Source organism: Hemiscyllium ocellatum, chromosome 13 (genome assembly GCF_020745735.1).
Source record: "Hemiscyllium ocellatum isolate sHemOce1 chromosome 13, sHemOce1.pat.X.cur, whole genome shotgun sequence".
Lineage (NCBI taxonomy): Eukaryota > Metazoa > Chordata > Chondrichthyes > Orectolobiformes > Hemiscylliidae > Hemiscyllium > Hemiscyllium ocellatum.
Window position 1 is genome coordinate 49504012 of NC_083413.1, and position 24252 is coordinate 49528263.

Below are 24252 nucleotides of genomic sequence, written 5' to 3' on the forward strand. Positions count from 1 at the left end.
GACAACTTCAGCCTTTGAGAAGTTGCTAATGCGCTGACCATGTTTGAAGACCAGGACCAAGTGAAAGATTGTTTTGTTTTTTTTTAGTTGGGGGGTGGAAATCTGGCAGGGAGGAGGGGATGTTGTGGGGGTGGGGGTGGAGGGCACCTTGATTTGCAGCAACCATCTCCCAAAGCCTCTGTCCACGCCATCAATGCCCTTAACTGCCCAAGATTGGGGCAAATGGAGCCTTATCCCAATTCAGCGAGAGGGCCATGTTCCTCCCGGATTGGAGCAATAAAGCTGGTGGTAGGTTGAGGCCCTTAAGTGGTTATTAATTGGCAATAGTCTTTATTGCTGCTCAGAATATCAGTGCTGAGATGGTGGGAAGGGGCAAGGTATTCTTTGATGCAAATCCACCAGATTTCTTGCCCTTCTCACCACCTTCCAAACCACTTCTAGGGGAGAAAAGTCCCATCTACTGTCTTTGGGAGTAATATATACAAGACCTCCTTGATTAGTAGACTCTCTTCTGCAAGTACTTCAGGTGGTATCTGCATACATGATGTCAGAATCTCAGGATATATCTTTGTTTTGCTCCCTGTTCTTATGCACCTTTTGCTCAACTGCATAGGAGCATTGATATTTGTAAGAAAAAATTGCAAAGTCATTCTGGTTATAAATTCTATAGAAATAACAAAAAACACCTTTCAATCAGTATTTTACAAGTCAGTTCCAGAGTTTTGGAAGTTTGTAAGAATACTGTAGTAAGCATTTTCTAATGCTTGTGAAGTTTTCTCAGCTTTGGGACAATAACACTGGACCAAACACTATTTTGTACAGAAGGTACATATAATTCATTACAATTAACAGATGTCATGATTACAAGTTAATTTATAAAAACCATTGGCAGCTTATTAAATTTTTAAAATGCTATTAAAACTGCATAGGGTCAAGTGTGACAAAATTAGCTGACTCAGGAAATATTTTGCATTATAATCGTATACTTGATTTTAAATTTGCAAATGGAAATCCTGACTACTTGACATGAGATTGAGATTCTTGTATTGAACGTGCTGGGAGGCACATGAGCTGGATAAGAAGAACAACTCGCTGTTGTGGTTGTGCCTGTGCCAAACCAGACTGTTGAATTTTAATGATCCTTTCTGCCTTAAAATTGTAGCCTTGACCTTGATACTCCTTTAGACTGAATGAAAAATTTTTTATCACTTCTAGGAGAAAACTCCAAAGAAGCAACTAACCTTCACCCTGCCTCCCATTAGGACTTTTTAATGTGACCAGCCAAAGACAAATATGATTACAGTTGCACAATACTAGATAGGTCTTCACAAAGCCAAGTAAAGTTTCACTTTGTGCATTCAACCATATCATTGTTTTCACATGATTTGTACCTTCCTCAACCATAATGTACAATCAATGCAGCACTCTAAAGTCTGTAGCCTGCCACTGGTTTAAATTACAAGTTTTATAGAGTTTAAACTCCATTGCAACAAACTTTATTCATTCACATGTTCCAGAAAAGCTGGCGTGTGTGCTGTCTTCAAGGCAACTATTCAGAAATGTGGCCTTCTGTTGCCCTATCAGTCTTCTTTCAATCACTACCAAAATGATGGAAGGAGTCATTGACCATGCTGTCAAGCAAAACTTGCAGGAAATAATCTGCTCACTGATGCTCAGTTTGGGTTCCGCCAGGGCCACTGAACTCCTGACCTATTACAGTCTTGCTCCAAATTGTTGAACAAAAGATCTGAATTTTCCAGAAGTGAGGTGACAGTGACTATTGTTGACATTGAAGTTGGATGTGACTGAGCATGGTAACAAGTAGCCCTAGCAAAACTGGAGTCTGTGGGAATCAGGAAAAAGCACTCCACTGATTGGAGCCATATCTAACACAAAAGGAGATTGACTTCAAAGATCATGACAATCTTCTCAGTCCCAGGATATTACTGCAAGATTCATAAGATCAGAGTTGGAATAGTTACTGATAATTAAGTATGTTCAGCAAATTTTGGCTCCTCAGATCACTGAAGCAGTCCCTGTCCAAATGTAGAAAAACTGGACTGGCCATATAAATACTGGGCTATTTATACACAAGCAGGTTAGAAGCTAGGAATCATGTGCCATGTAACTCATCTGCTAACTCGCCAAAGTCTGTTTACCTTCTACAAGACACATGTTGGGAATGTGTTGACATGATCTCTACTCTGATGGATGAGTGCAGCTCCAACAACACTCAAGAAATTTGAAACCATCCAAAACAAAGCTGCTGTTTACTTGGTTGGCACCCATCCCTATTGATATATAGTGGCAGATTCCCATTGATATTTCAGAAACGTCTTCTAAACCTGCAGCCTACTCCCTGGAAGGACAAGAGCACACATGCATGCAAACACCATCAGCTGCAAGATCTTCTCCAAGATGTTTAACTATCAGAAGTCATGGTTTCCAATACTAGTGGGTTATGCAATTATAGAGTCATACAATTGTGCAGAACAGAAAGAGCCCCACTAAATCTGTGTTGGCTCTTTCATAAAACTATCCAGTTAGAGTCAAGCCCCTGTTTTCTCCAAATATCTCTGCAACTTTTCCACCTTTTAAGTGAAACAATGGCCTGAACTGAGACAACTAGCAGTCACCAGATTCTACATCCCAGAGAGATCATATCACATTATCATGTCAAAATAAGTTTTTGTTCATGGTCAATAGTGCACAGATTTGCAGACAGATGATGTAGATTGAAGTATTATTTCTGAGCTTCCAGAGGTAAATATTTTCTAGTCAAGTCACTTCAAACAATAATGTTTACAGATGCAACTAAAACCATTCTTGATGCATCAAGAGTCTCCTCTCGTTATTTGGCTGTATGGGTTCTGTGCAACTTTAAGCAGTCTCAATTTCTCATGGGTGATGGGGCTACAGTACAAAGTGGCTGCTAAATTGACAGTCATTGTTTGAAAAACAATAGTGTTCAATGTGGGGAAAGTGAAAAGACTCATCTGGGTGAGAGGGAACTTTGACAATTAAAAGCTTTGTCCTTTCCCAATTTTAGTCCTTGTTTGCTTTATAAAATTTCCCCGTCATTATCTTTCAATTGTATTTCGCTGCTCCTGTTGCATAACCACTTGATATGCCCTCCATGAACATTAATTTATTGTTGAAGCTGTTACTTTTAATTTGCGCCCATGCAGATTGTAACAGTGAAAGAAATGAACTCTCATGGGTTTTGTGTACCTTTGGCCTTTGCAGGAGACTGCAGTTTGTAATAATGAAATGCTGACATAGTTTCTCCAGTCATGATTTGAAAGCTATCTTCTCCCCACTCCCCAAAATAGAATTGAATTCAAAACGCTTTGTTTTTTTTCTATTTCAAAATATTCAGAAGACGAATAAAATTGAATTTTTCTTTGCTTTCATGTAAACTAATTTTCCTAACTTTTATTCTCCTTTATTTAAAGGAACCTGGGAAAATCAGGACTTCGAGTATCTTGCTTAGGACTTGGTAAGTAAATAGGACTTGGTAGCAATACAATGACATTGTGATAAAACAGGTTTTGCAAGGCAGACTTGCTGGTTATGGTGAGTGTGAGGCAGAGAGTCTGGTTGGTGTGTTATTTTCAACCTGCTCTCTGATTTCATCAGGATCAGTACCAATGCTGACATCTCCTAAATTTACTACTTGTACAACTTTTTCATACATATACCACACTATGAACATGAAATATATAAACTCATACTTTTAAATTGCTGTTATACTGTAATCTTGGCAAAGTGCATTTGGCAACACACTGATTGAAAAGTGGCAGCATACCAACAGTATTTGGTTAAGAGTTGCCACATTGGAATTCAAAAGGCTAAGCACTGTGTCTCCCCCAAGTGGTTATTCTTCACTGGTGACACAAGCCAGTATCAAAGTATGCTTTCAAATGATGTGCAAGCTGATCAAAGTGTGGCATGGTGGCACCTTTTAGTACTTTAGATGGAGCAGTTTTTGTCCAATGAGTGTTGGTCAGAGTATTGATAGAGGAGTTGGGAAGTCATGTTGTGGCTGAACAGGACATTGGTTAGGCCTCTTTTGGTATATTATGTTTAATTCTGGTCTCCTTATCGGAAGGAAGTTGTGAAACTTGAAAGGGTTCAGGAAGGATGTTGCAAAGGTTAGAGGATTTGAGCTACAGGGAGAGGTTGAATAAGCTGGTGCTCTTTTCCCTGGAGTGTCAGAGGCTGAGGGGTGATCTTATAGAGATTTATAAAATCACGAGGGGCATGGATAGGATGAATAGACAAAGCCTTTTCCCGAGGTTGGGGAGTCCAGAATTAGAGGGCATAGGTTAAGGGTGGGAGGGGAAAGATATAAAAGAGACATAAGGGGCAACTTCTTCACATAGACAGTGGGATTGCAACATTTAAAAGGCATCTGGATGGATATGTGAGTAGGAAGGGTTTGGAGGGATATGGGCCGGGTGCTGGCAGGTGGGACAAGATTGGGTTGGGATTATTAGTCTGAATGGATGAGTTGGACCGAAGGGTCTGTTTCCATGCTATATATGTCTGTGACTCTGTGACTCTAATAGAAATTCTGTTCATAGCATTATCCTGCTTTAGACTATGCAATTTCACACAGAGGAAACACCATATTTCCTCCATGTTCTGTACATCAGCTGTTGACTACCTTAAGCAACTGGGTCAGTATAGAAGCTGGTGTTGGACACAACAATAGCACGGATTTTGTATTACTAATGATCGTGGTAATGTTGGTGCTGACCATCATTGCTCCACTGAAACTAATACTACTTTTGAAGTTTGACCATGTAGTGTTCAATGTGGAAATCCAAAAGTTTCTCTATGTTTTTATATTACCTCATGCAATCTGCAATCTATTAGAAATTACTAAACTGATGAGCGCATCCCCTATCATGTTGCAATATTGTGGTTAAAAACCACTGTATAACTACACCTTACTAATGAGCTGTAACTAGGTAAACAAATGGTGGACATAGCCATGTTAGATGAAAAACCTCTCTGTACTTGGAATATTTGTTTTTTTTTCCATTTTGATTATAAATTTCACATTTTCAGTAGAATGATTACTTGAATAAATACAAAGCTTCACTTACAGCTGATATATTTGATCCATGTTTTTTTCCTTTCTGATACAGTGTTGCTTGGCCAGCTCACCAGGCAATAGCAGACACATGGCAGTTAGGATCTCTGAAGAGTTGATGGTATGCTGCGTTTATTCTGATGGGCCAGACAGGAAACTTCACTAGTGGTGTGCTCTACAATACAATTCACAGAAGAGTGTGTGATTCTCTTGGCCATGGAGGTGATGGTGCCCATCACTTTGTAGATGTAGATGCATTAACTTGTTTTTTGACCTGCTCAGTCTCTTGTTGGCCAAGGTTTCTTGGCATTGTTACTGGGAGCTGTTCACTCGTCCTCAGCTACTTTGAATTCCATTCCAGAAATAGAAATTACATTAATCAAACATTTTATCATCCACCCAAAGCATTATCATGTGCACTGGATAATTCACGTCATGTGCTCAAGCTCAGTTATGATATTTCACCTTCTGCTTTAATCATGTATATTTGTCATCATAATAGGAACTCTGACCTAGCAGGAAGAACATGTAGTAATTTTGACCATTCATTTTGACCATTCCTCAATGCTAAAAAATAATGATGTGAAAGAGAGTCTGACAGCCTTACATAATATTCTTTCGAGTTATTGCTTCAGAATGATGGAATATAACTCCAATTAGTATCATCTACAGTGAATAACTCATTGCCTAAACACAAACTTTTGCGTTTTTCATTAATATTTAAAATTCTTTAAACTTCTGACTGTATTTCTGTCCATTATATAGTCCCCAAAAACAGTAAAACAACTGTACAATGTACTGACGTATGATAGGTTACTCATTTACCACATGCAGAAAAAATGTTCATATTAACACTAGAGAGGTCATTGCCTCAAGGCATTGGTGCTCAGCAGCTCTGCAGTAGATTCTTAGAGCCTGTAGCAGCAGCATGGCCACCTCAATTATCTTACAGTTGCCTGCAGCAGTATTATAATGACACAGAACTTCGATACTGGGCATGGCCCATGATCATCATCTAGAGTGGATGGTGAAAATCAGTATAACAGAAATTAGAACTAATAGGAGATTTTTTTTTATTCAACCATTATCTATCAATCATTTTCACTACAACGCTTTTAATGGCAGTTGGAACCCATGAGGCTAAAAATCAGCTTGTGCAGATGTTTGGACAGGAGTTGCAATGGTTAAAATATACAACATGCCTTTTCAATAAAAAATATATTTACATTTTTTAAAAAAATACAACAAGCCTGAACCCATGCAAATCAAGATAGCAACCATGAAGGTTTCATACTACAATCATACAGATGAAGATACATTGGCACTTACAGTTGGCACACTACTTCGAGTCCTCCAAGCTGCCTATGGTCTCTGCACATAGCAGGGGCCCCTGACAGTCCTGTTTTCTGATCATATGGTAGAGCCTGCCTACTTTCTTAAATGCAGGCTATATCTTAAAGGCAACCTGCACAAGCAATATTGCTGCAATATAAACTATTGCAAATTAAACCCTGGGGTAGACAAAGGTTTACACAATGATAGATGCAGCACTGGAAACATTAGTGATAAGCAGGAGGTGAGAAACTCAGGGATTGCATCTTCACAGGATAACTCCAACTAATCACATCCACAGATTTTTCGTACTGTTCAATTCATGATCCCTATATTTACCCAGGAGCATTTCGTGACAATTGGGTCTCACAGCTAACATGCAGAAACTCCACCACACCCATACACACTTAACAATGTCACCCACCTGTTATTGCATTCACATTACCCCCACTCATGCTTTCTTGATGGGATGGTATACAGGAGAACTCTGATGGGCATGCACACTGAGTGCATTGGCCAACCTACCAGATTGTCACTGTCAAAGTGCGTGCACTAAACTGACCACTGCTTGACAGAGGGTATCACTCAGAAGTTGCCCTATTTGCAGCCTCTATTCCTACTTTCTGTTTGTTGTGTTATACTCCCAGAGGCATTGCCTCTGCTAGTCCCATGTATCACAGTCTTGTGATGAAAGTGCTTCTGGCCTCTTCTATAAAAAAAGCAGCAACTCACTGCTAAATCCAGGAACTCACCAAAATACCTTGCAAAGTGCTGTAGAAAATCTCCAGATAGTTTGCAATAGAAAAAAAACTAAATCAGCATAGGCTGAATTTTCCTAATTGCGGTGACAGTGTGGTGGCAAGTGAGTTTCATGACATCCAGTCTGCTATGGTCCAGGGTATGGAGGGATATTTTAGACAATAGGTGCAGGAGTAGGCCATTCTGCCCTTCGAGCCTGCACCACCATTCAATATGATCATGGCTGATCATCCTTAATCAATATCCTGTTCCTGCCTTATCTCCATAACCCTTGATTCCACTATCCTTGAGAGCTCTATCCAACTCTTTCTTAAATGAATCCAGAGACTGGGCTTCCACTGCCCTCTGGGGCAGAGCATTCCACACAGCCACCACTCTCTGGATGAAGAGGTTTCTCCTCATCTCTGTCCTAAATGGTCTACCCCGTATTTTTGAGCTGTGTCCTCTGGTTCGGCACTCACCCATCAGCGGAAACATGTTTCCTGCCTCCAGAGTGTCCAATCCTTTCATAATCTTATATGTCTCAATCAGATCCCCTCTCAGTCTTCTAAATTCAAGGGTATACAAGCCCAGTCGCTACAGTCTTTCAGCATAAGGTAGTTCCGCCATTCCAGGAATTGACCTCGTGAACCTCTGCTATGCTCCCTCAATAGCCAGAATGTCTTTCCTCAAATTTGGAGACCAGAACTGCACACAGTACCCGAGGTGTGGTCTCTCCACGGCCCTGTACAGCTGCAGAAGAACCTCTTTGCTTCTATACTCAATCCCTCTTGTTTTGAAGGCCAGCATACTATTAGCCTTCTTCACTACCTGCTGTACCTGCATGCTTACCTTCATTGACTGGTGTACAAGAACAGCCAGATCTCTTTGTACTGCCCCTTTACCGAAATTGATTCCATTTAGGTAGTAATCTGCCTTCCTGTTCATGCCACCAAAGTGGATAACCATACATTTTTCCACATTAAACTGCATCTGCCATGCATCTGACCACTCACCTAACTTGTCCAGGTCGCCCTGTAATTTCCTAACATCCTCCTCACATTTCACCCTGCCACCCAGCTTAGTGTCATCAGCAAATTTTCTAATGTTATTACTAATACCATCTTCTATATCATTAACATATATTGTAAAAAGCTGCAGTCCCAGCACTGATCCCTGCGGAACCCCACTGGTCTCTGCACGCCATTCTGAAATGGAGACATTTATCACTACTCTTTCTTTCCTACCAGCCAACCAACTTGCAAACTTAGTACTTTGCCCCCAATACCATGCACCCTAATTTTGCTCAGTAACCTCCTATGTGGGACTTTATCAAAAGCTTTCTGAAAGTCTAGGTACACTACATCTACTGGATCTCCCTTGTCCATCTTCAGAGTTACATTCTCAAAAAATTCCAGAAGATTAGTCAAGCATGATTTCCCCTTCATAAATCCATGCTGACTCTGACCTATCCTGTTACTACTATCCAGATGTGTCGTAATTTCATCCTTTATAATAGACTCCAGCATCTTTCCCACCACTGAGGTCAGACTAACTGGTCTATAATTTCCTGCTTTCTCTCTCCCACCTTTCTTAAAACGTGGTACATCATTAGCCACTCTCCAATCCGCAGGAACTGATCCCGAATCTATCGAACTCTGGAAAATAATCACCAACGCATCCACGATTTCTCGAGCCACCTCTTTCATTACCCTGGAATGTAGACCGTCAGGTCCTGGGGACTTATCAACCTTCAGACTTAACACCAACACCAATTCCTGGCAAATATAAATTCCCTTAATTACAGGTCCTTCAGCCACTGTTACCTCAAGGAGATTGCTTGTGTCTTCCCCAGCGAACACAGATCTGAAGTAACAATTCAATTCTTCTGCCATTTCTTTGTTCCCTGTAATACATTCCCCTGTTTCTGTCTTCAAGAGCCCAATTTTAGTCTTAACCATTTTTTTGCCTTTCACATACCTAAAAAAGCTTTTACTATCCTCCTTTATACTTTTGGCTAGTTTACCTTCGTACCTCATTTTTTCTCTGTGTATTTCCTTATTGGTAATCCTCTGTTGTTCTTTAAAAGCTTTCCAGCCCTCCGTTTTCCCACTTATCTTTGCTATGTTATACTTTTTCTCTTTTAACTTTATATTTTTCTTAACTTCTCTCGTCAGCCACGGCGTCCCATGCCTCCTCCTATGATCTTTCTTCCTTTTTGGAATGAACTGATCCTGCATCTTCTGCATTATACACAGAAATATCCACCATTGTTCCTTCACTGTCATCCCTGCTTCGGTATTGCACGATTGAACTTTGGCCAGCTCCTCCCTCATAGCTCCATAGTACCCTTTATTCAACAGAAACATTGTCACTTCTGATTGTACCCTCTCCCTCTCAAATTGCAGATTGAAGCTTATTGTATTATGTTCACTACTTCCCAATGGCTCCTTCACTTCGAGGTCCCTGATCAATTCTGGTTTGTTGCACAATACCAGATCCAGAATTGCCTTCTCCTAGTAGGCTCCAGCACCAGTTGTTCTAAGAATTCATCTCGGAGGCACTCCACAAAGTCTCTTTCTTGAGGTCCATATCATCCTGATTCTCCCAGTCTACCTGCATGTTGAAATCCCCCATAACAACTGCAGTAACATCTTTGCGACAGGCCAATTTTAGCTCCTGATTCAACTTACATCCGACATCTACTGTTTGGGAGCCTGTAGATAACTCCCAAGAGGGTCTTTTTACCCTTACTATTTCTCAGCTCAATCCACACTGACTCTACATCCCCTGATTCTAGGTCCTCTCGCGCAGGGGACTGAGTATCATCCCTAACCAACATGGCCACTCCACCCCCTCTGCCCATCAGTTTGTCCTTACGAAAGCACATGTAGCCTTGAATATTCATTTCCCAGGCCCTGTCCAATTGAATCCACATCTCAGTTATCCCCGCAATATCGTATCTGCCAAATTTCCAAAATAGCCTCAAGCTCATCCATCTTATTTCTAATGCTTCGTGCATTCATGTATAGTATTTTTAATTTGTTACTGCCCTCATCCTTCCCATCAACTCCGATTTCACTCAACCTGACAGCATGATCCCTTTCTGAGTTTTCTGCCTCATTGATACAGTTGTCTTTCTTGACTTCCCTTGTTCTAACTTTTCCTTCAATTTCCTTCCTAAACATCCAGTTTGTTCCCCCCCCCCGCTACTTAGTTTAAATGTAGTTGTGTTGCAGTAGCAAACCTACCTGCCAGAATGCTGGTCCCCAACCTATTAAGGTGCAAACCGCCTCTCTTATATAATTTATGCTTACCATAAAGCATACCCCAAGCGATTCAAGAATTTAAATCCTTGCTTCCTGCACCAGTTCCCCAGCCACACGTTCAAGTCCATTATCTCTCTGTTTCTGGCCTCACCAGCCCAAGAAACTGGAAGCAAGCCAGAGATAATCACCCTGGACGTCCTGCTTTTCAGCCTTCTTCCTAGTTCTCCAAAGTCTCGCTGTAGTATGTTCTTCCTCTTCTTCCCGACATCATTTGTGCCGACATGTACCACCACCTCTGGCTCTTCATCTTCGTCCTTGAGGATTTCCTGCACTCTGTCTGTGATGTCTTTAACCCTGGCACCAGGAAAACAACACACCATCCTTAAGTCCTGCCTGCTGTCACAAAAACCCCGGTCAGTTCCTCTCACTATGGAGTCCCCTATGACCACGGCTCTGTGCGATGTCCGACTCTTCCGCTCTGTCTCCACGCCAACATTTGATTGACAGACCTGGCCGCCTCGCGGACTGGCAGTGTCATCTGTCTCTACTGTTTCCAAAAGATTCAACTTGTTCCTGACAGGTAATTCCCCTGGGGTCTCTTGCACCTGTCTCCTCTCTGCCTTCCTCATCGTCTGCTATCTTCTGGTATGGTCGGTGTAATAATCTCGCTGAAGGTCTTGCCCAGAAAGATCTCGTTCTGTTGGATGAGCCTAAGGTCCTCGAGTTCTTTCATCAGTGCTGCAATGTGCTCTGTCAGTAGCTGAATGTGCACACACTTTCCACACTTATACAAGCCAGACACACCAGAGTCATTGACCTCCCACATCAAGCACGTAGCACACTGAACCATCTTGGCAGTCATGTCTTCACCCTCTTCAGCTGTGGCGTAATCACTTCACGCAACCTCCTTGTCAAAGACTCCTGAGCTAAAGCCTCACTCTTCAATCCACAGGAACTTCCTTGGACCCTCTTTTTGGGGCAAGTCTGTGGACTTTTAATTTAGGTTAGAGGAGGAGGGAGGGAGGCCCTACTTTGTCGGACCTGGGGTCTAGAACACATCCATTCAAATAACAAACACTTACCTTCCCGACCAGCTTTGCGCTCCGACTTTACTTCCGCTCAGCTCTCGTCACTCTCTGCTGCAAATAGATCGTTGGCATCGAGGTAAGTTCTTAATTAACAATCACTTACCTTCCCAACCGGCTTTGCGCTCCGACTTTACTTCCGCTCAGCTCTCATCACTCTCAGCTGCGAATCTCACACAATCTTCTGCTTTTCACCTTATTTATTGTTTTGCTCCTAGCTGTTGGCTGCAGTTCTTGGGCAGAAGATGGATTTACTCACCATTGAAGAGATTTTCCAATATTGAATTGCTGTGGGTGTGAAAGAAAGGCCTAGCCGCTCACCACTTCAGAAAGGGCAAGCCAGTAGCTGGCCAGTAATGATGTCTCAAATGGAAAGGAAAGCTAGCTTCCAACTTTCAGGGCTTGGGTCTGGGATGTGCTGGAGGGTGGAGTGGTGAAGATTGCAGCCTTTTCCCTGCTGCTGCCGAAAGAGAGCTATTAACAGACCCAGCCAGCCTAGACCCAGATAGCTGTGAAAGTTGACATCCAACTGTATAGGAAGAAGGTTAATATTCTTCTGCGCTCTGCAAGAGCAAGTTCAAGCATCTTCTCTCTCTCTTACCGCAAAGTCACTAAGGTAGCACTGACTCTACTCCAACATTGCATACATATCTCACAAATAATCAGAGATTACAACTCTAGCTATTGTGTGCATCATTTCCACTTAGCAGATTATAAATTAGTGACTGTTCCTTCCTTCTGTACATCCTACCCATTCAATGAGCACTTCTCCACATTTCCTGCATGGTAACTAACTGCTCTTGCATCCACTTCCACCGCACACAATTCTTCCCTTTGTTGCATTCCAAGATAAACTGGCCCATAACTGGGTTGAGGGATTAAAGACTAAGAGGGGTGGTTGTTGATGTGAGGCTCTTTGCAAGGATAAAGTAATAGATCTAGCCAGAGAAAAACAGGGCTGTCGTGTTGGAATAGGGAGACCTCCAATGCAACCAACTCACTAAGCTTCATAGTGCTGTGCCATATTGCTCTCTATTACGACCAGTATTCACCAGTCCTCAATCTGCATAGTTTTTATGCATCTTCCCCAGCTACTTCCCTCTATTTACATGCAAATAGTAGTGGTTATCAGTAAACTGCCCACAAAAGGGTCATGCCATAGACCTTGATCTGCACTTCCATCTCTGAAAGGGAAACCAGGTAATCCTCAAAGGATTCACTGACAAATCTTTCAGCCACACCTTTCACCAGCTCAGAGCCTTTCACCTGGCTGGCTAATCTCTCTAGATTAAACACAGGACCACAGTCTGGTGCGGACATCATACACACATTTCCATCACTGGTTGAAGTAGAAATGCTCCATGTATTTGGACTACAGAGGACTGCTGGAGACCAGATACCTAACCATGCAGAAGATAATTCCATATTCATGGTCGTTAATGGCTTGAAAACCTGCAGAGACTGCCAAAAGAAAGTCAGGCAGTTTTGCTAGAGGCAGTCACTAAGGTGGAATAAAGGATGAGAAAAGTACAGTGTGTAATTGGCATTGTACTGGCTCCAGCATGGGGGTACCTGGTTTTCTCAAGGAACAGGTCGGCATGGGGATGGCAGAAGACAAGGTAGCTGCTGAATATATGCATACAGACTCCTTGGCACAGTGGCTCAGAGGTTGGCATTGCTGCCTCACAGCACCAGGGACCTGGGTTTGATTCCAGCCTCGGGCGACTGTCTGTGTGGAGTTTACATATTCTCCCTGTATCTGCGTGGGTTTCCTCTGGGTGCTCTGATTTCCTCCCAAAGTCCAAAGATGTGCAGGTTAGGTGAATTGGCCATGTTAAATTGTCCATAGTGTTCAGGGATGTGTAGGTTAAGTGCATTAGTTAGGGTAAATGGGTCTGAGTGGGTTACTCTTCAGGGGGTCAGTGTGGACTTGTTGGGCTGAATGACCTGTTTCCACCTGGAGGGACTCTATGAGATGCACTCCACCACTTTAGCCAGAGGTGATCAGCATCAATGCCAAGACCACAAGGAGACAAAGGATATGGACTTCACTCCTTTTGCCTCTTCCTGTCAGAGACTGAGTGGTTCAGCATGCACTACAGGAAGAGGATGGACAGATAGAGCCCCCATATATTTCTTCACTGTACACTCCAGACGTCTCCAGTCCTTCTATCTCACCTGTCTGTGATTCTAAAACATATAGCTGTTCAAGCCGAAGAATGGGAACCTATCAGTAGGCACTTGCCCTCTCAGCACTAGGGGATGACAAAGTCAACAGGGCTAACCACTGAGCAGCGTGCTTCCACCACAGATTTTATTCTTTCAGGGATGTGGGTTTCTCTGGCTAGGCCAACATTTGCTGTCCATCAGGAGTTGTCTCAAAGAAGATGATGGGGAGCTGCCTTGTTGTTCTCTAACTGGCGGACCTCGTTCCAGTCACTACATCACAGGTCATTGGTTTGGAAGGTGCTGTCCAAAGAGACTTGGTGAATTTCTGCTGCCCATCTTGTAGATGGAACACACTATTGCTGCTGTGAGATGGTAGTGGAAGAAGTGAACGTGGATGTAGTGCCAATCGTGCAGGCACGTATCCTGTATGGTATCAAGCTTCTTGAATGTTGTTGGAGCTGTACTTATCTGGGCAAGTGTCGAGTGATCCATCACATTCCTGACTTGGGCCTTGTAGATAATGGACATGGTTTGGAATGATGGGCGAGTGAGTTACTCACTGCAGGGTTCCTAATCTACTCTTCAAGTCACTGTATTTAAATGGCGAGTACAGTTCATTTTCTGGTCAATGGTAACCTTATGCCCAAAACATCAACTCTCTGCTCCTCAATGTTGTCTGATCTGCTGTGCCTTTCCAGCGCCACACCTTTCATCTCTGATCTCCAGCATCTGCAGTTCTCACTTTCTCTCAGTCGCGGCAATCTCCAAGATGTTGATAGCGGGAATTCAGTGATGGTAGCACTATTGACTGGCAAGGGATGATGGTTAGATTCCTTCTTATTCTAGGTAGTCATTCATGCCACACAAATAGCAGCAATATTAGTCGTCACTTGTCATGCCAAATGTAGATATAGTCCAGGTCTTATTGCATTTGAACATGGACTGCTTCAGCATCTGAAGAGTTGTGCATATCCCTGAAAATAATGCAGTCATCAACAAACATCCCTTTCTGACCTTATGATGGAGGGAAGGTCACTGATGAAGTATCTGAAGATAGTTGGGTCTAGGAACTATCTTCAAACCTCCCATAGAGATGTCCTGGAGCTGAAATGACTGACCTCCAACGACCACAACCATCTTCCTTTGTTCCACGTTATGACCCCAAACAGTGGAGAGTTTTTCCTTTAATTTTTATTGACTCCAATTTTGGTCAGGCTCCTTGATGCCACACTCAGTCAAATGTGGCCTTGATATCAAGGGCAGTCATTCTCACCACTGAAATTGAGCTCTTTGGAGCCAAGGCTGTAATGAGATCAGGAGTTGAGTGTTGATGACACCCTCCATCACTTTACTGATGATCGCGATTAGTAGGGCAGGAATTGACTGAGTTGGATTCGTCCTGATTCTTGTGTACAGAACATACCTGGCCATTTTTCCACATTGTCAGGTAGATGCCATGATTGTAGCTGTACAAGAGCAACTTGGCTAGGGGTGCAGCAAGTTCTAGAGCATGTCCTTAGTATAATTGCTGTAATATACTGCTTATATCCTGTAATATTTCCTGTACTTTGCTAATACTGTAATAATATATTGCTAATATCCTTTGCAGCATTTCTTTATTTTCTTGCGGGACAAGGGCACTGCTGGCTAGGCCAACGTTTATTACCTTTCCAAGTTACCCTTGAGAAGGGAGTGGTGAACTACCTACTTGAGCCCTGCAGTCTGTGCTGCAGGTAGACCCAGGACGCATTAGCGATGAGTTCTGACCTAGATTTTGACCCAGTGACACTGAAGGAATGGCTAGTCATTTCCAGGTCAGGGTGGTGTGAGTGGCTTGCACTCTGGAACATTGAAAAGTTGCCATTGATCAAAGGATGAAAAGAAAGTTCCTTAGGATTCCTGTCAAGCTGATGACTATAATGATGGACTTCCCTGTGCAACACTCAGGTATGATATCCTGATTGATGTCTTGAGCTACAGAACAACCGTACCATAGGATATGAGTGTTAATACTTTATTTTAAAATGGTATTATGTGAAGATATCAAGCATACAATTGGATTGACAACAAGTATGTATTGAGCAACAGTAAAGGTCAAGATAGTAAAATAACAAGCTCTGCAAATAGGTCAAGATCCAATGTCCTTTGTGCGAGGCAGGGGATGGTTGAAAGATTAGTAACAGAATCTGAAATAATTAAACAAAGTTGTCATTAGGTTGTCTCTGGTCTTCCAGCCTCTGATTAATTGTTCTGTCATGTTGTCTTGGACTGCCCTCCTGGTTCAATGAGTTCTTCACCAGCCTCATCTTCACCCTCAGAAGATTGTCTTCATTCTCCTATTTTGTCTGCATTCAGAGCATAGTCTTGCAAGTCCCTGCCAGAGTGATCCATCAAAATGTCACCTTAAAGAGGCACTTCTGGCCTTGAACAAAGCATGAGCAGCATTGTACGCTTGTTCTGTGTCAGCCTGAGGGTTTTGTAAAGGTTTCATGAGCCTTCTTTCCCAGCAGCCTCTTGAATAACCTGATGACCTTGGAAGGCGAAAGGAAGCATTGAGTCCTTTCATGAGGAAGTCACGACAGCTCTCAGAATATCTGACATGTATCTCCAGAATTTTGCACTGACAGTCAAATATAATTTGGCAATTTCAGTTTTTCACCTGGTGGCAACTATTTTGTTTCCATACATTGCTATCTCATTAAAAACCCCACTTTCCCTCTTTAACATGCCATTTTCATTTTCCTCTCCCTGCTAAGAAACCAGACAGCATAAATCCCTGCCATGTAAATCAGATTGGATACTTGGAGGCTGCAGCTGAACAAACTGCGTCATCTGCGCATGCTCTTTACCACCAAGCTTCTTGACCCCACGTACATAAAACTTGGGATCAGCAAACCACCTCCTCATCATAAACAAAGACAGAATGTTGGAGATACGCAGTGTCTGTGAAGAGAGAAATGGAGTTAACATTTTGAGTGTGTTATGACTCCTCCTCTGTTTCTAGAATATTTCCTATACTTTGCTATGCAGTAAAGATTTAAACGAATGGCTGCTCCATTCACCCAACATGCCACTGCTGCTTACCCTTTTAAATCCAAAAAGGTGGAATCTAACTACCATCCATGGTCTACTCAGTTGTACGTTTACTCGCTGAGCTGGTAGATTTGTTCACAGACGTTTTGTCACCATGCTCGGTAACATCATCAGTGAGCCTCCAATGAAACGCTGATGTTCTGTCCCGTTTGCTAATTATGTGTCTTGGTCTGTTGTGTTGGGTGATATCACTTCCAATTTGTTTTCTGAGAGGTTGGTAAATGGGGTCCAAATCAATATGTTTGTTAACAGAGTTCCAATTTGAATACCAGGCCCCTAGGAATTCTCGTGCGTGTCTTTGTTTGGCCTGTCCTAGGATGGATGTATTGGCCTAGTTGAACTGGTGTCTCTCCTTGTCTGTGTGTATGGATACCAGTGATAGTTGGTCATGTCTTTTGGTGGCTAGTTGGTGCTCATGTATCCTGGTGACTAGCTTCCTGTGCATTTGTCCAATGTAATGTTTGTTGCAGTCCTTGCAAGGTATTTTGTATATGATGTATGTCCTGCTGGTTGTTGGTACAGGGTCCTTTAAATTAATCAGGAACTGTTTCAGTGTGGTGGTAGATTTGTGGGCTACCATGGTGCCTACGGGTCAGAGCAGCCTGGTCATCATCTCAGAGACATTTTTCATGTCTGGCAGGTTGGCTAGAGTAAAAACAAGGTCTGCAGATGTTGGAAACTAGATTCTATATTTAAGTGCTGCTGGAAAAGCACCGCAGTTCAGGCAGCATCTGAGGAGCAGAAAAATCGACGTTTCGGACAAAAGCCCTTCATCAGGAATAGAGACAGAGTGCCTGCAGGTTGGAGAGATAAATGAGAGGAGGGTGGGGACAAAGTAGCATAGAGTACAATAGGTGAATGGGGGTGGGGATGGAAGTGATAGGTAAGGGAGGAGGGTGGGGGTAGGTAGCAAAGAGTACAGTGGGTGAATGGGAGTGGGGATGAAGGTGATAGCTCAGAGAGGAGGGTGGAGTGGATAGGTGGAAAGTAAGATAGGCAGGTATGACAAGTCATGGGGACAGTGCTGAGCTGTAAGTTTGGAGCTGGGGTCAGGTGGGGGAAGGGAAAATGAGGAAACTAATGAAGTCCACATTGATACCTTGGGGTTGAAATGTTCTGAGGCGGAAGTTGAAGAGCTTCAGGGCAGAGGAAATGACCTGGGAGTTGCAGTGGGAGAGGGACTGGCTAGAGTCTCTGGGCATGTTGTGTCTTCTTGTTTAGGTCTGTTGTGTAGGAATTGGTGGACTACCTTTATTGTTGTATAGGTGATTTTTCTCTGCTTCTCGCAGTTCCTCGGTGCTGCAGTGTGTTGTAGCTCATTTAAATAATGTCCTGATGCAGCTCCGAGACTCTAGCCACCCTGCCATACATGAAAGACACCTCGGAGGAAACTAGCCTCCAGGTTACATGAGCACCAAGAAGCCACCAAAAGACATGACTAACTATCACTAGTATCCATAAACACAGACGAAGAGGGACACCAGTTCAATTGGGACAGGCTAAACCAGGAAAATCACGGGAATTCCTGGAGGCCTGAATTGGACCTCCATTAACAAACATATTGATTTGGACTCCATTTACCAACTTCTCAGAAGAAGGACCAGAAGTGATAGCACCCACCACAACAGACCAAGATACATAAGTAGAAAGCAGGGCAGAACACCAGCGCTTCAATGGAGGCTCACTGATGATGTTACCCTAGCATGGTGACAAAACATCTGAGAACAAACCTACCAGCTCACCGAGCAAACTTACAACCTGAACTACAAATATTCTCCAAAACTGTAAACTCAGTATTCAGTTTCAAGACTCTATCAATTAAATGGTAATAAAGCAAAGAAGAAAAGTCTTATAATATATAGTGCCTATTGAGGCCACAGGGTATGCAAAATGCTTTACAGTCAATCAAGTACTTGAAATGTGTAGTCACTGTTATTAAGGAGGACACAGCAGCACATTTCAATTGATGCCTGAAAAGAGCACTGTGATAATCATGAGGTAATCTGTTTTATTAGTTGAGGGATAAATATTGACCAAGACACTTGGGAAATCTACCCTGCTTTTCTTCAAAATACATTGTGCAGGGGTAATTGAATACAAATGCTCAAGGACATGAGGGTTTTGGTAGTACTCATGCTGGTTATTATTAGAACATAAATATAGAACATAGAACAGTACAGGCCCTTCAGCCCTTGATGTTGTGCCGACCTTTTTTATGCTATTCTAAGATTGAACTAACCGATATACCCTTCATTTTACGATCATCCATATGCCTATCCAAGGGTCGGTTAAATGTCCCTAACGTATCTGACTCTATTACCATTGCTGGCAGTGCATTCCATGCATCCACCACTCTCCGTGTCCTGTAAAGAAGCAACCTCTGACATCTCCCCAAAACCCTCCTCTAATCACATTAAAATTGTAGCCCCTTGTGATAGCCATTTCTGCCCTGGGAAAAAGTCTCTGACTTTTCACTGTATCTATGCCCCTCATCATCTTGTATACCTGTCATCCTTCTTCACTCTAATAAGAAAAGCCCTTACTCCCTCAACTTTGCTTCAGAAGACATACCCTCCAGCCCAGGCAGCAGCCTGGTAAATCTTCTCTGTATCTTCTCGAAAGCTTCCAATCTTTCCTATGGTGAGACGAGCAGAACTGAACACAATATACCAAGTATGGTCTAATCAAGGCTCTATAGAGATACAGCATGACCTCACGACTTTTAAACTCAATCCCCCTGTGAATGAAAGGCAACACAACATACACCTTCTTGACAAACCTGTCATGTTGGGTGGCAGCTTTGAGGGATCTATGAACATGGACTCCAAGATCCCTCTGTTCCTTCACATTGCCCAGAATCCTGCATTTAACCTTGCATTCTGTATTCAAATTCAATCTTCCAAAATGAATCACTCCACACTCCACCTGCCCTTTATTCAGTTCTTTGTCCTGTAAATATCCCATTGCAACCTCCAACAGCCCTCCACACTATCTACTACTCTACCAACCTTTGTGTCATTGGTAAACTTACTAATCCACACTTCCACTTCCTCATTCAGGTCATTTATAAAAATCACAAAGAGCAGAAGTCTCCGAACAGATCCCAGAACATCACGGGTCACCGAGCTCCAGGCTGAATACTTTCCATGTACTACTATCCTCTGTCTTCTATGGGCCAGCCAATTCTATATCCAGATAGCCAAATTTCCCTGTATCCCAGATCTCCTTATTTTTTAATGGGCATACCATGGGGAACCTTTCAAATGCCTTGCTAGAATTCACGTACACCACATCCACCGCTCTACCTTCATCAACTTGTCTTGTCACATCCTCAAAGAATTCAATGAAGCTCATGAGGCATGACCTGTGCTTCACGAAGCCATGCTGACTACGTCTAATCAAACTATGGTTTTCCAAGTAATTATAAATCCTGTCTCTCAGAATCGTCTCCAATAATTTGCCCACCACAGATGTAAGACTGGTCTGTAATTCCCAGGATTATCCCTATTCCCTTTCCTGAACAAGGGAATAACATTTGCCACCCTCCAATTATCTGGCACTACTCCAGTGGACAGTGAGGACACAAAGATTATCGTCAAAGGCACCCTAGTCTTTTCCCTTGCTTTCCATAGTAACCTTGGGTATATCCCATCTGGCCCAGGCAATTTATTTATCCTTATGTCTTTCAAAATTTTCAGCACATCCTCCTTCTTAACATCGACCTATTCAAGCATATTATCTTGTTTTACACTGTCCTCACAAACAACAAGGTCCCTTGCGCTAGTGAATACTGAAGCAAAGTATTCATTAAGGACCTTACCTACTTCTCCTTCCCCAGGTTCAAGGTCCCTCCACTAGCCCTGATTGGCCCTACCCTCACTCTATCTATCCTCTTGTTCCTCACATAAGGAAAACCTCAAGGCATTCTACACTTAATTCTACCCGCTAAATCTTTATCATGCCCTCTTCTAGCTCTCTCAAGTCCATTTTTCAGTTCCTTATCGGCTACCTTGTAACCTTCTAGTGCTCTGTATGATCCTTGCTTCTTCAACCTTAAGTAGACTTCCTTCTTCCTCTTGACTAGATGTTCCATAACTCTTCTTACCCAAGGTTCCTTCACCCTACTGTCCCTTGTCTCAGTGGGACAAACCTGTCCAGCACTATCAGCAAGTACTCCATGAATAACCTCCACATTTGCTGTGCATTTCTCTGAGAACACCTGTTCCCATTTTAGGCACCCCAGTTCTTGCCTAATAGCATTGTAATTCCCCCTCCCTCAATTAAATACTTTCCTATACCATCTGTTCCTATCACTCTCCATGACTATAGTAAAGGTCAGAGAGTTGTGATCACTGTCACCAAAATGCTGAGAGATCGGACACCTGGCCTGGTTCATTGCCAAGCTCCAAATCCAATATGGCCTCCCCTTTGGTCAGCCTATCTACATATTGAGTCAGGAACTGTTCCTGGACACATCTGACAAAAACTGCTCCAGCCAAACTTGGAGGAGGTTACAATCAATATTAGGGAAGTCAAAGTTACCCATGACAACAACCCTATTACTTTTGCAACCTTTCCAAAATCTGCCTCCTAATCTTCTCCTCTGTGTCTCTGTTACTATTGGGAAGAGGGTGTGGTTCTGTAGAAAACTCCTAATAAAGTGATTGCTCCTTTCCTGTTTCTCACTTCCATCCATACTGACTCTGTAGACAAACCCTGCTCGATAACCTCCCTTTCTGCAGTTGTATACTATCCCTGATTAGCAACGCCACTCCCCCACCTCTTTTACCTTCTCCTCTACTCCTTTGGAAATATCTAAACCCTGCCCCTGTGATATACAAATCTCTGAGGTGGCCACAACATCACCATTCCAAGTACTGATCCATGCTGTAACTTCATCACCCTTAATCCTGATACAAATTATTATTTGTATTATTGTTATGTAAATTATTATAACATTTGCAATACCATGTTACATAACTTTCTCCTAATACTTCCTGCTTATCCAGTTCTCAGTGAAAAATCAAGCAAAGTGAAATCACTTCACTATCATCAATTTCCCACCTAATGGTAAACATTTAAGAGAATTATTTTGATGGAAGACTTCAAACGGGCACTAAGAATTGTTTTGCTATTAACAAATACTTGTTTGCAAGTCTGGTTTAAATATGTAATTTTGAGCCTAATTGTTGATTATGTGATTTGAACTTGCCTTACCATATTGAAATAGCCCACCTGGAGGTTCAGTGCTCAAGAACTGATGAGATGTAGTTTTGTGGAGTATTGTTTGTGACTCCACATAACCTCTTCTATTGAAGATGTGGAGAATACCAGCTGATATACAATGACCTGTTTCACGATTGTTCAGGGATCAGAGGAGAGGACAAAATCTCAGATCCAGCAATGGAGATCCAGATGGAGAAAGTTCAGAACAGAAAGGAGGAATGTCTTTTACCCATAGTGAGAAAGGAGTTAATCATTACCTGTCCCTTCTCTTCCTTTGTCCTGCGGCAATTGTTGCTGCTCTGTGTGGGCTCATTTCCTTCTCCTGCACTGAATGTAGATCGAAAGATCTTTGACAAAATGCACATGACCAAGCATTTCAATTTTCCTGGTGACTACTGTAACGTGAAGTAATATAGTATTTCCTCTTTTGAGATAAAATCTTCTGAGCATTTCCAGAATAAACATGTATAAAGTATTGGTGTAGGCCTGACAAGTCATTCCAGAAATTTTCCTGATGTATTTCCAGGTATTTTTCAAATTTCTAGCAGCAAGGGCAAATTGAAAGGTGAACGTGCCTTAAATAGCATTTGTTAAAATGGACTATCAATTTCCAATTTTCAACATTAATACTTGAGACTGTAATGGATTGAAAAATGCTTTTGTAACCAGCACTGTTAACCTAAAATGGCTGACAAGCCCAGTGAACCAAAGTGTCTTGTACAAAGGCCAGCTACCTCAGATTTATCATTTTGAATCAAGAAGCACCGAAATGCAATTGTCAAGAAATTTGCATCTCTGTGGAATATTCAGCTTGGAAAAGACAAGGAGCTAGACCTGAAAAAAAAACCATATTCCAGTGGCAACAATGAACAACAAAGGATCAAGAAAGCAACATGGACTGCTCACGAAAAGATATGGAAACCTATTCTGTTCCTAGAGCTTCTTCATTCCTGAGGAAGCATAATAGCAGCTCAGCAATTAGGAATTGGGCTTCACCTTATGACACAAAAACATTTTTAAAAATCTGTAAACTGCAACTACCTTTATCTTCCTGTCTTCATGAGATGGCCCTCTTCCACCCACCAAACTCGTTATTTTTTTGTTTGTTTTCACATTTTAGAACATAAAACATAGAATAGTACAGCAAACTACAGGCCGTCTGGCCCATGATGTTGTGCCGAGCATTTATCGTAATCTCTAATAAACCTAACGTACACACCCCTCAATTTACTGCTATCCACGTGGTTGTCCAGCAGTTACTTAAATGTCCCTAATGTCTCTGACTCTATTACCACCGCTGGCAGTGCATTCCACGCACCTACCACTGTCTGTGTAAAGAACCTACTTCTGATATCTACCCAATACCTTCCTCCAATTGCCTTAAAATTGTGATCCCTTGTGACAGTCATTTCTGTCCTGGGCAAAAGTCTCTATCTACTTCATCTGTGCCTCTCATTATCTTGTGCATCTCTATCAAGTCACCGTTCTTACTTCTTCTCTCCAGTGTGAGATGCCTGAGCTCACTCAACCTCTCTTCAAAAGACATGCCCTCCAATCTAGACAGCATCCTGGGAAATCACCTCTGCATCCTCTCTAAAGCATCCTATAATGAGACGACCAGAACTGGATACAATATTCCAAGGCCTAACCAGGGTTTTATAAAGCTGCAGCAAAACCTTGTGACTCTTAAAGTCAATCCACCTGATAATGAAACTTTTAGGGACTTATGAATGTGGACCCCAAGATCCCACTATTCCTCCACACTGCCAAGAATCCTGTCTTTAACCCTGTATTCAACATTCAAATTCAACTTTCAAAATGGATCACTTCACATTTATTAAGGTTGAACTCCATCTTCCACCTCTCAGTCCAGCTCTGCATCCTGTCAATGTCATGTTGTAGCCTGCAACATCCCTCGACACTATCTACAACACCATTGACTTTTGTGTCATCAGCAAGCGTACTAACCCACCTTTTCGCTTCTTCATCCAAGTCATTTATAAAAACTACAAAGAGCAGAGGTCCAAGAACAGAACCCAGAAGGACAACACTGGTCACCAAGCTCCAGGTGGCACAGTGGTACTGCTGCCTCACACCGCCAGAGACCCGGGTTCAATTCCCACCTCAGGTGACTGACTATGGTGAGTTTGCACATTCTCTCTGTGTCTGCATGGGATTCCTCCCACTATCCAAAAAAAATGTGAAGGTCAGATGAATTGGCCATGCTAAATGACCTGTA

The 24252-nt window shown here is 42.4% G+C and overlaps 1 protein-coding gene across 4 annotated transcripts in view; it reads left to right on the forward strand.

Moving 5' to 3' along the window:
• The window catches only part of kcnab1a (potassium voltage-gated channel subfamily A regulatory beta subunit 1a), a 311661-nt gene that overhangs the window by 175327 nt on the left and 112082 nt on the right, over positions 1-24252 (forward strand). For all 4 annotated transcript variants that reach the window (XM_060834161.1, XM_060834163.1, XM_060834162.1 and 1 more), the window contains exon 2: positions 3456-3499. In XM_060834161.1, coding sequence (XP_060690144.1) covers positions 3456-3499 — 44 coding nt within the window. The remainder of the gene's footprint in view (positions 1-3455; positions 3500-24252) is intronic.